Source organism: Pelodiscus sinensis, chromosome 11, assembly GCF_052426305.1.
Source record: "Pelodiscus sinensis isolate ZL-2025 chromosome 11, ASM5242630v1, whole genome shotgun sequence".
Classification (NCBI taxonomy): Eukaryota; Metazoa; Chordata; order Testudines; family Trionychidae; genus Pelodiscus; species Pelodiscus sinensis.
In genome coordinates this window covers 47,104,198-47,116,723 of record NC_143062.1, presented here as the reverse complement: position 1 = coordinate 47,116,723, position 12,526 = coordinate 47,104,198, and the positions used below count along the sequence as shown (strand labels likewise).

General features: G+C 50.8%; 1 protein-coding gene across 6 annotated transcripts in view; it reads right to left on the bottom strand.

The window, feature by feature from the left end:
- Positions 1–12,526, bottom strand: part of ADAMTS9 (ADAM metallopeptidase with thrombospondin type 1 motif 9) — a 159,627-nt gene that overhangs the window by 98,225 nt on the left and 48,876 nt on the right. For all 6 annotated transcript variants that reach the window (XR_012906430.2, XM_075938510.2, XM_075938509.2 and 3 more), the window contains one exon: positions 6,426–6,571. Coding sequence is in view for 5 of the 6 variants with exons in the window: in XM_075938510.2 (XP_075794625.2) it covers positions 6,426–6,571 (146 nt within the window). In the remaining variant the exon portion in view is untranslated. The remainder of the gene's footprint in view (positions 1–6,425; positions 6,572–12,526) is intronic.

Here is a 12,526-nt window from a genome sequence, read left to right as displayed (position 1 = left end):
ACATGTCACCAAACCTGGCCTCTGAGGACCGGGTCTTTCCGATGGGTGTGAGTCTGGCCTCTGCCTACATGCAGTTCAGTGTACAAAAAGCTGGTGCAGAGGGGGTGTGAGAAGTGGAGCACTGGTATTCAAATGACACTGCACAGAAGTTTGGAAGGCGATGGCATGCGCAGCCACAGATGCTGTGTTTTGAAAAGTGGGATGTGAAGGAGATCTGACTGCCCCTTTCCAAAAAACAGCCCCACCGATCACCTCTCTACAGGGAAAGGCTGGGAAGCATTTCAACCTGCAGCTCTATTTTACTGTTCCGCCAACAGCTCAGTGGTTAAGCGGCACGACACACGTATTGCTAGATGTGCTTGTGTAACCCACACAACTAGTGTGGGTCCCACAGTGACAGTGACCACTAAGTCACTGTCCCATGGACTTAGACCACTTACAGTGAGAGATAAGAACAAAGGAGCTCTACAGCTGGCTTTATAGCACAAGCTGTAGAGCAGTGGTTTCCAACCTTTTTACACCCAAGATCAATTTTTAAATGACTGAACAAGCCAAGATCTACCGCCCCGCCCCTTCCTTGAAGCCCCGCCCCTTCCTGGAAGCCCCACCCTCTCTATTCTCCTCCTCTCCATCACTTGCTATCCCCAACCCTTACACGGCTGCTTTTTTCCCCAATTCTTCTGTAGGAAGAGGTTTTTCCAACATTTGGCCTGTCTAGAATCCTGACAAACTCCTGCAGTCTAGCCGTACCCTCACTGGGTTGAGACAGGATGTGTAGGCTCTGGGGTGGGAATGAGGGATTTGGGTGTGGGAAGGAGTGAGAGGTGCAAGCTCTGGGACGAAATCTGGATGCAGGAGGAGGCAGATAAGGGAACGCTGGCTCGGGGAGGGGTCTTCAGGCCGGGCAGTGTTGGGGTCAGATGTAGGGTTAGGGTACTAAGCAAACCACAGGTGTGGATGTGAGGGTTCAGGAATTTGGGTTGGGGTATGTGAGGGGCTCAGGGCAGGGGGTTCCAGTGTATGACAGGCTCCAGTGTAGGGTCTGGGGGAAAGGGGAGTGCAGGAGTGTCATGATGCTGTGGCCAGATGGGGGCTTGGCCCCAATTTGGGGTTTGTTGGCCAGGCTTCATTTTCAAATAAAATACTGTGTCAAACACAAAGTTTCTGCATTGTCTTTATTTCTGAGAAGGGCAGGGAACCTGTCTTGAGTCAGGGGTCACTGACCCACTGAAAAGTCAGTTGGGGCCACACAAGTGAGATGCCAAAAAGCCCTCCTCCAACCCCAACCCCCCCACCCCCAAGCTTCACTAATGTGGCCCCAACTGTGTTGGTGGGAGCAGGGGACATAGTACTGGGGAAGGGAGCTAGTGGGTGCTTCGGCAGGGGACAGGGTGCCAGTGGGGACAGGTTTCTGAGGTTGGGGAGTGAGGAGACGGGACAGGGGAGAGGAAACAGGGGGCTGGGGAGTGGGGAGAGGAGGCTGGGGTGAGGGAACATGGGGCAGTGGGGGCAGAGAGTCCCCTGCACCCGCCTCCTCCCAGGATTCTCCCCCACCCCTCCAGAGGGAAGCCAGCGGGTGCCTCCTCCGGGGCTGGCGTGTGCCTCCCGTGGTGCAGCCAAACCCCCGCGGGCACCTTCCCCGGGGCCAAACCCCGGGGCCGACCCCCACTCCCACAGCGCAGGGAAACCCCTGTGCTCAACTCACCCCTCCAGTGGCGCAAAGCTGCAGGCAGGACTTCTGTCCACTCTGCGGGAAGCCAGCACTATGCTGGGGGGAGAATGGGGGCTGGGAGTGCCCGAACACCTGGCGATCAACCGGTCGAGGCCACGGCTGTAGAGGCTATGACACTAAGCTCCAGAGGTCCCAGGTTCAAATCCGCACAGTGGTGGATACACGTGCATGTCAAACTCTGGCTGTTTTCGACACATGTAACCACTCTTGTGCTATGCCAGAAATGCAGACAGAACCACAGCCAGGGATAATACTGATCTCCAAACAGCCCTTCCTGCTGATAAGGCCCCTTGCAGTAACAGAAAGCACAGCAACTGTGCTTTTCTTTGACACACAGCACCAGCGATGCAGATACCGTACATGACACGGTGCAGCAGTTGGCTTTAGCTTTTCTATCCAGCCTTGATTTCCCTGGTGAAGGGTCTGGTTTGGTCAGTGAATACATTCCTGCGAGTGCCTGTCAAAACATAGTCTGCTTGCCTGTTGCGGGTTTCCGACTGTTCTACAAAGTGCTCCGCCATGTAGGTGTCAGAACATATTATAGACACAGGCAGCAGCAGTCCTGTGAAGAGTCAGAGGCCTTTTCCATTTTAAATGTTGGATTTGAGATCCTTGCCACCCAATCCGTATTATCGACTCTTACATTGGCATGTAAGGCATCAACCTGGATGCTCATCTATAAAAAGCTTTTTTTTAAAAAAAAGTCACGTCCTTTTTTAATATACAAGGGCAAATAAAAAGGAGTTTGGATCTAACTTCAGACACTTGGGTTGTTGTTTTGACAAGGCGTCATACAAGAGCCAACACATTTAGGAATACACCTGCTTTTCCGCTAGTCCAGTGCTCGTTGATACTTTGGAACAGAAAATGTGAAAAGGTGGGGGCAGGGGATGAGTGAATGCATGTTTTAATAAGGAGAGCGGCTGTGCAGTGTTCTTCCTTTCTAACTTTATTCATTTGTCTCACTCACTTGCACATCCCAACAAGCTCACAACGGGAAGGTAGGTCTTTGGAGTCCACATCATGTTATCAAATGTAAATGGCAAAACAAGTCAAGGTAAAACCTACGGGGGCTAGTCTATGACCAAAAAACCCCCCCAAACAAACCCTTCTGTGGGTTCAAGAGGAGGACACGGCTCTTATAATGCTCTTGAAAGACATCAAGGAAAATATGCACAACTGACTGCACACTACAAGTTGTGTTTTCAAATGGGCACTAGGCTGTTGAGCTCCCAGCTTCCTTAGATTTTCAATGGCCATTCTTTCCTTGGTGCTTTGGAAAATGCCAGCCTGCAACCATGTTTCTCAGGAGATGCAAAGACACACAATTCAGCTTCTGATGTGGCTAAACTTGGAGGCTCGGGAGACTTCCTACCAGAGAATCTATCCACACAGCTGCCTAATGCTCCGGGAATGCATTTCGCCTGAAACACCAGTGTGTTTGGCTGGATGACTACTTGTGCTTCTTCGTGCACGGAATTATATCAGATCTATGGAAGAACCATCCAGTTTCTGCGTTTCTCAGTTGCTGCAAAACTGGTGGAGGCCGTCTGGAGTGAGAACTCTCTGATGTTTGTGTTTCTGGCATTATGTTCTGTGTTATTTTAACAAACTTGGCAATGTCCAACTCCCTTGCCCTCACCCTTTCCTTTACTGTGACATTTGCTGACACAAACCGAGCAATCTCCCGGTAATGCTCTAATGCCAGTGTTTGAGGTATAAACGTCCCTTCCTCAATTAACACTCATCTACCACAGACTTCAAAAGACCTGATAGTTGGTTTTGTGGAGCAATGCAGAAATTAACACGGACCCACTACTACTGCCAATTTCCTTGGCAATAACCCATTTGACAATACCGAGAAGAAAGTGGAATGATTCCTGCCTTCAAGTGCTTGCTTGACTCTTACGTTGCCTTGTTAAATTCCTGTTTTGAGCCAGCTTGGCAGAACACGCTCTCTGCCCTCAATTAGGGGTGAAAGCAACTAGTCGACTACCCGATAAGCATATACTTATCAGGCAGTTGAGTAGTGATTTGACTAGTTGCTTCCCCGCCCCCTGCTGCCTCAATCAGAGAGAGGTAGCAAAACGGGGGAGCAGGAGCCGGTGCTGGAGGGAGCTGGCTTAAAAGCTGGTTCCCCCCAGCACTATTTCTAGGGGGCAAAAGAGGCATGAGGGGTAGACTGGTCATGAGCCAGGAATCAGCTGTTTCCCGGCTCACTCCTGGGCCAAGACACTGCACTTAATACATTTTAAAAGCAGCAGTGCAGGAAGAGGGATCAGGCACGGGAACAGCTGTCCCGGTTCATGCCTTTTTCCACTCCCCTCATCGCTTCACGTCTGCTTTTTAAATGTATTAAGTAGCTAAAAGGGTGTTATAAGGAGGAGGGAGAAAAATTGTTCTCCTTGGCCTCTGAGGATAGGACAAAAAGCAATGGGCTTAGCAACAAGGGAGGTTTAGGTTGGACATCAGGAAAAACTTCCTGCCTGCTAGGATGGTTAAAATATGGAATAAATTGCTTAGGGGGGTTGTGGAATATTCATCACTAGCGATATTTAAGAGCAGGTTGGACAGACACCAGTCAAGGACGATATAGACCAGTATTTCTCAATTTTATTTGGCCACAGAACCCTTTTAAACTCGAAATAATTTTGCGGAATCCTGAATAACAGTCTTATATATGGAGCGGAAAAAGTAGACCACAAATAAGTAAGGATAACAATAAACAAATGCTAATTGAATTTATTCTCACTAGTTGTATTGGTTTGCAAAAATTGGCATAAAAGCAACTTTTCTTCAATAGATTTATCAAAATCATAACGGACAAATAGAAGCAAAACTGCAAGATCTGCAATGTCAGAGGACTCGTCTAATTGTAATGAATATGCATCACATAAATGCAGCCGAAAAATAAGCTCCTTCTTGATGTCAGCAGCAAGATCGTGAATACGACACGTGACAGTATTGTTTGATAGCGACACAGCCTCAACTTTTTAACAAGGCTCCTCGTCCAACATACACATTACAATATCTTTTGCGCATGGTTTTATGAATCATAGACTCAGAATACTAGGACTGGAAGGGACCTCGAGAGGTCATCGAGTCCAGTCCCCTGCCCTCGTGGCAGGACCAAATACTGTCTAAACCATCCCTGATAGACATTTATCTAACCTACTCTGAAATATCTCCACAGATGAAGATTCCGCAACCTCCCTGGGCAATTTATTCCAGTGTTTGACCACCCTGACAGTTAGGAACTTTTTCCTAATGTTCAACCTAAACCTCCCTTGCTGCAGTTTAAGCCCCTTGCTTCTTGTTCTAACCTCAGAGGCCAAGATGAACAAGTTTTCTCCCTCCTCATGAGGGATTCCCCAATTGTGTGCACTTCTCTGGCGAGCGATATATGCTAGCTTACGTTGTAAGACTCCCTGAGAGCGAGTCCAGGGATTCACGGTGGTATATACCAGGCGATTGCACCGCTGATTGACTGCACGTACAGCGCTGAGTAGTGACATCATCGTCCTCACTCTCTGGCTAAGCTGGCATTACACTGGGACACGTACCGTGGCCAAGACAAACGAAAATTCTTTCCCATCACATTCATAAATGCTTAAAAATTAATTATTTTTTGTAATCATAAAATGTTATTGTAATGGAATTTTCTCACGGAACCCTTATTTTCACTTCGCGGAACCCTGGGGTTCTACGGAACATCATTTGGGAAACACTGATGTAGACGGTTCTTGGTCCTGCCGTGAGGGCAGGGGACTGGACTCGATGACCTCTCGAGGTCCCTTCCAGTTCTAGTGTTCTAGGATTCTAAGGGCTCTTAATGCATTTAACAAGCAGAGATGCAGCAGGGGATGACATGGGAGACTAGGTGCGAGCCGGAAATCCACTGATTCCCGGCTCGCACTGGTCCCCCAGCTATACTTCTGCCTTTTCAATGTATGGAGAGCAGGCGGCTCTGAATACATTTACAAGGCAGAACCACAGCAGGATTAGCTCCTGAGCTCTGCAGTTTCCCCTCTTATCAACTAATCGAGCCGGTGATGGAAATTCCAATGACTACTCAATTAACTGATTACCCGCAATTTAACATCCCTCCCCTCCATCACCTCTTTCCGCCCCAAACCAGAGCTCCAAATGATCCCTTCCTCTCCTCACCATGGCCACGTTCAGGCAATAAGGCAGAAACCAGCCCTTTCGCCACCCTAAATGGAAGGTTGCCAAACCAGCTGCTGAAACTAACATTCAACAGACCGCGTACTGATCCCATTCAAGTCAATGGCAACATTCCCTGTGATTTCCAAGGGTACATGAGCTTGCTTGACATGTTGATGGTAAATATCTTTAAATCCTTTTTTTTTTTTTCTTTTAAACACGGTACCAGTTTCCCCAGGCTAGTCTGGTCTGTGCCCGCTCATGTGCAAAAGCATACAGGGGCCTACGGACAGGAACCTGGCTCATTCAGTAGGGCTACATGGCCATTTGGTTGGGGCTCTGAGTTCCAAAGTCTACAGCAGCCGAGCCAGGCTAATGCTTTTAAGAATCCCACCCTCTGTCTCAAGTGGATGCATTGGGCTCTGGGTGGCCCAAACAGTATTTTGGGCACGTTAACCCCCCCCCATCCAGCTTCAAGAAACCCGTAGAGCAAGACCAGCAGTCGGTTCTTCCGTGCTGTTGTACTTACTCAGGCCTGTTGCATTCGCGAACTGCGGTTTTTATGCCGCCGCCACAGGTTCTGGAACAGCTGCCAAAGGGACTCCACGAACCCCACGCTCCGTCGATTACTGGCGCCTCTCGCTCCTTGGGGACACACACCCCATACTTGCAGTGCTGGATGCAAAAGAAGGCATTACAGGGCTGTTTCACAATCGCTTTCTGCTACAGAATATTGACGTTTTAGATGACAGTAACCCTCTTTAGCCCATGTTCGTTTGTCTGCCTTTTCTCAATGGCTACACTCACAAGGAAAGGAACAGTTTACAAAAGAAGCCTTAAATGACCATGTTTTAGCATAGATAACCCGCGGGTTATGCAAAATTTTACAAACCACGCCCCTCCCCCCCCTTGCGGCCTAAACTCTTCCCTGTATAATGCAGGGTTTTTTTTACTTTGGTGATGGCTGAGGTGCCGAATCAGAATTGCTGTCATAGCCTGAGCAGCTGTCACAGGGACCAAGCAGATGGGGATGAGAATTCAGGGAAGAGGTGGGGAGGGAGAGAAGATTCCCGTGCTGTGGGAATACCCAGCGACCTTTCTTCCCTCTGTTGCATCTGGCTCTCCGTGTGTGCGTGGGGGCGGTGCTCTGTTTAAGGACACAGCTCCTTTGCTCAGCTCCTGGCTCTGGCTGCCTGGGGAAGACAGCACCCCGGGGGAGTGCACAGCATGGGCGGAAGGCATCTGGGGAGGGCTAGAGACGGCGTGAGGGGTAAGCCCAGTCACCTTCCCTTCCCATGCAGCCTGGGGCAGACAGCTCACCCTGGGGGAGACAGCCTGTCGGGCTGCGGCCATCTACTCTGCGCTTTGGCAGTTGTGTATCTGGGAGCTCAAATGCTTCTGCACCACAGGCTCGGACCCTGACGCCTGAGTTAATTACCCTCGTTATCTTTCATTAACAGTACCTGCGGTTCACCTCCCGTGGGCTATACACGTGCGAGGGGTATGTAAGACGTTTTTTACTCAATCAGGAAAAACCGCCGGTAATACACTGGTGCAGGTAATACTCGTGTGCGGGTAATATACGCTCATTTACGGTACTATTCCTCTGTCGCTTAAGTCGCATGGCTCAAACACTTGGATTTTTTAAAGTGCTAGAGCTCTTAAAAGCCGGGGTGGCTGACCCTCCTTCCCCGAAATCAAGGATGAAACACACAGGTCCCAGTTGAGGAAACAACTACATGCCTAGTTTTAACAGTAGGTACACAGAATCCTAGGATTGGAAGACACCTCAGGAGTCATCGAGTCCAGCCCCCTGCCCAAAGCAGGATCAATCCCAATTAAATCATCCCAGACAGGACTTTGTCAAGCCAGGACTTAAACATCTCTAGGGATGGAGATTCCACCACCTCCCTAGGGAACCCATCCCAGTGCTTCCCCACCCACCTAGGGAAATAGTTTTTCCTAATATCCAATCTAGACCTTCTGCATGGTAACATCAGACCATTGCTCCTTGTTCTGCCATCTGCTACCACTGAGAACAGCCTCTCTCCATCCCCTTTGGAACCTCCCTTCAGGCAGTTAAAGGTTGCTGTCAAATCCCCCCTCTCTCTTCTCTTCTGTATAAGCCCAAATCCCTCAGTTTCTCCTCATAGGTCATGTGCTCCAGCCCCCTCATCATTTTGGTCGCCCTCCACTGGCCCCTCTCCAATGCGTCCACGTCCTTTCTATAGTGGGGGTCCCAGAACTGGACACAATACTCCAGATGTGGCCTCACCAGTGCCGAACAAAGGGAAAAAATCACTTTTCTAGGTCTGCTGGCAAAGCGCCTCCTAATGCACCTCAATACTCTGCTAGTCTTCTTGGCTACAAGGGCACCCCGTTGACTCACTGTTTACATGCTTTTCTGACTTCCGTAGCAACAGAAGCAGGCCACATGGTGTTACACTGTTCTGCAGGAGACTAGGGGGAAGCAACAGATTCAAACCGTTTGCATCCTTAAATGGCGAAGACCAGACAGATTGCAGAGGCCAGAAGAGTGATTTATAGAGACACGGATCACAGCTACGCCAGCCGCAAAATACCCCCTGTTTACTGATCCCAAACTGCAATGCAACACGAGTAGTGACGGCTTTAGAAAAAAAACCTACTCATCGGATTTTCTGGCTAGCGGCTAGGAGCCTCAGTGTGTCAGTAGAAGAAACAGCAGATCAGGAATATACATTAAGAAAATAAAACAACCCTCCAGATGGGTAAAAAACAGCCAGAACAAAGGTAAGGGAAAACATGAGAAAAATAAGGCAATAAACATGGCAAATAAAAACCCACCCCAGAATACCTTTTATTGTATCACATCACTTTACTTCCCCAGGTCTGATTGCGATCTAAACGTTTTGTTAGCATAGGAATGGTAAGTACAAACAGGGAGGGAAGGGGTTGGGGGGAGAATCACCCACCCAACCCTGGCAGTTATGTCAGCAAAACCCCGAGGGCAGACGCAGTGACACCGGCAAAAACAGTCCTTTGTGGGAAGGGCTTAATTAGTTCAGGGACCCGGTGTGAGCTATCCTAGCAAAAGCACCCTTTTGCTGGGATAAGCTGTTCCTCAATACAGGGGTTGCTTGTACAGGGCATCCCTGCTTTAAGTCGCCCTGGGTATACATCGGGTCCGCACCGCATTGGGTCAACAACCAGCAAGGACTTTGCACAAAATTCTGCCCATGAAGTGATAGCTCCCATTTGTGGGTATTTGTGAAGGGATCAGCAAGAGGTTTCCGTCTCAGGGTACGTCTAGACTACAGGCTTTTGTCGACAGATACTGTCGACAAAGCTTCTGTCGACAGAGAGCGCCTAGACTACATCCAGTTCTGTCGACAAAGCAAGCCGCTTTGTCGACATGAGCGTGTAGACGCAAAGGGCAGTGGAGATGCAACAACGCCTTCTGTCGACAGAACTCTGTCGACAAAAGGTGTCAATCCTCATAGAATGAGGTTTACCGCCGTCGACAAACTGCCGAGTTCTATTGACATTCTGTTGACAGAACTCGGCAGTAGTGTAGACGCAGGTATAGTTTTGTCGACAAAAGTCCACTTTTGTCAACAAAACCCTGTAGTCTAGACACACCCTAAGGCAAGGTGTCCCAACCTATGGGTCAGGACCCAAATATGGGTAGCTGTTATATGCTCTAAGGGATGGCTGCTGCTTTAGCCAAATGCTTGGGAGCAACACACTCTGCATACTTTAGACAGCAAGAGTCTGTCACGTTGGCATGTTCAGAATCATGACGATGCCATTGTTTGGCTTTTTAGAAAGAGCGGATCAGTTTGACATCACATTTTGAGGCACGGTCCCGGCACTTTACTGAAGCAGTAACCGACAGAGGCTGCTGCCGTGGTGTCTGCTCTCTGCGGTGCCTCGCACAACGGGGCCTCCATCCGCCACCGGGGCTGTTTGGTAATAATCGCACCGGAATAAGAACGACAGGATGAGGCCCTCTGTCAATGAGCCTCTCTGGAGCGAGAGTGCAAGGACAGAAATGCGAAAACTTGCAAAAATATTTTGCCAGCAGTCACTCGTTAATCTTCATAAATAGCCCCAGGGGGAAGCACAAGCAGTGTGATCTTTCCTTTTCTCAGGGCACAGTGCAAAGGCAGCTGATCAGCAGGAACCGGGGGGGAGGGCACTAGTCACATGCCCCCCCCAGTTCAGGGAAGGACCAGGACAACCCCCTCTGCCCAGGCTCTGCCCCTGCTCCACCCTCTCCCGCCCCCATGTTGTCCCTTCTCCCCAACTGAGGGAGCCTGAGGGACTAGCAGACTGAGGGTCCACCGCCCTCCCTCCCCCCGCACTCACTAGTGTGGGAAGCAGAGCAAGGGACTTCTAGCTGCTTTGCTCTCTCAGATGCCACGTCGCTCCACTTCCTGCCAGGAGCGCAGGCAGTCCCCCCATACCCGGAACAGGGTGGCACAGCTGGGGCCGCCTTGTTCCACTTCCCTTGCTGGTGAGCGCGGGGGCATCGCCCCTCCACTAGCCCTCCCCGGCATTTGTCCCGCCTGCCCACGGCATTGGGAGTGCAAGGGAGTGTGTCGCCCCTGCTATTGCAACCACTTCATCTCAGCCCCTGCGTAACGCCGGCCAGCCAATTCGCCTAGAACAGGAGCTCTCAGACCTTGCTGCACTGTGGCCCCCTGCCGGCAACAAACCTAACCACAAGACCCCCCGGGGGGAGCCAAAGTCTGAGCCCCACTGCCCCAGCTGGGGCCTAAACCTGAGCTCCATCCACCAGAGCTGAAGAGGAACCCTCAGCCCCTCTGCCCGGGGGCGAAGGCCTCAAGCTTAGGCCTGGGCAACGGCCTTGGGATTCTGCTTTGGCTCCAGGTCCAGAAAGCCTAACGGGAGCCCTGGTGACCATGTTAAAACAGCGTCGCAGCCAGGGTTGCCAGGCGTCCGGTTTTGAACCGGACAGTCGGGTATTTGAGCTTTCTCTTCAGGAAACAAATTGAGAAAATACCGGAGATAGAAATGTCGGGTATTTTCTAATTAAGTCAGTTTTATTGTTATCAGGAGAATCAGCACGTAGCGGCGTGCTGCCTGGCTGGGACATGCTCACGCTGCATGAGAGTGTCTACTACGCAGTAGAGGGGGTGGGGTGGGGCAGGAGCGGGATGGAAAACCCGGGGCCGGACTTGCTGGTGCGCCCCACTGGGAGCGTGTGCGGGACGGGCAGCACCTCGGGATCTGCGTGTGCCCGGGCCAGCCCCACTCCCGGCTGGCTGGCTGGCTCCCCCCGAGCCAGCCCCGCTCCCCACAACTCCCTCCCAGCCAGCCCTGCTTCCTGCCGGCTGGTTCCTTCCCCTGGTCTCCCCTGACCAGTCTCTCTCCCCCCGACCCTCTCCCGGACAGCTCTGCTTCCACCAGCCATTCCCCCCTACCTCCCCTGGCCAGCCTCGCTCCCCCCACCCAGCCAGCTGGCTGCCTCTCCCTCCCCCCCACCCCGACATCTGAGATCAAGTGTGTCCTGTATTTTTCTGGTAACCCTAGTCGCAGCCCACTTTGGGGTCCTGACCTGCTGTTTGAGAACCTCTGGCCTAGACCATCCCACCCCTGCACCGATGAGCTGTGGAGGAGGGAAGTGAGGCCCAGGAGCTGTATGCAGTGCTGTGGGCTTATAGTGACAGCTCCCAGGAGTTCTCGCCCTCCCTGTTCTGTGCTCAGTCCATCTGGGAAATCCAGTGTTAAGCCTAAAGAAAAAGCAGGGCCGAATTCAACTCCTATGAGTCTCAGTGCTGGTTGGATTGGGCACTTCCATGGGGGTGTGTGTGGCAAGGGGAGGAGGGGAGTTCGTAAACCTATCATAAAACAGGCCTTGCAATGAAAATGCTGACACGCCTGTAATGCTGAAGTGGCACAGCTCATCTATTTAGACAAATCACAAACCATTCATCAAATTAATGCTGTGTCAACATTGCTCGATTACTGCGGAGGCTGGGCTGGTGCGAAAAGAAACCGAAACGGAACGCTCTCTCAGATGTCAGAATTTGCTGATGCACCCAGGTTTCTCTGGCATGCTGTAGTCTGTTCGTTTCAGATTAAATTTGTGACTGATTACGAGGGGCCCCAGAGAATCAGTGGGGGAGTTTCAACTGTTTCTGAAGAATTACCCAGTGAAAACGCCATGGAAAAATCTCTGTAAAATCTCGAGAAGAAGTCTGAGAAGAGGTTCCCCCTCTCACCGCCACCAGACTCCGTGTCAGAACCAAAACCCCCAGGAAGGGGAAGTATCATTGATTTCGAGAGAGCAAACGTCATCTTTTTAATTCCTCCATCCCCTGCAATCAGTTTCCTTGCTCTGAGGGAACAGTCAACGCCATCAGGAAACTGCCTCTCATGTTCTCTCACAGAGAGGTCATATTTAGGCTTCCTGCACCTGTAGATTAACTTGGACAAATTCATGCTTTTTAAAACAGGCAAGTTCCTGAGTTCAAATCCTGCTGATCACTCTGGGATAGGTTATACCGGCCGCCAGGAACACTGACTACTAATGTCTCATTCCGACAGGTTTCTGTAGGCTATCACGCAGACACGTTAATCTATTTCTCTGGGCACCTGAGGGCAACGAATAGGAACCGGGTG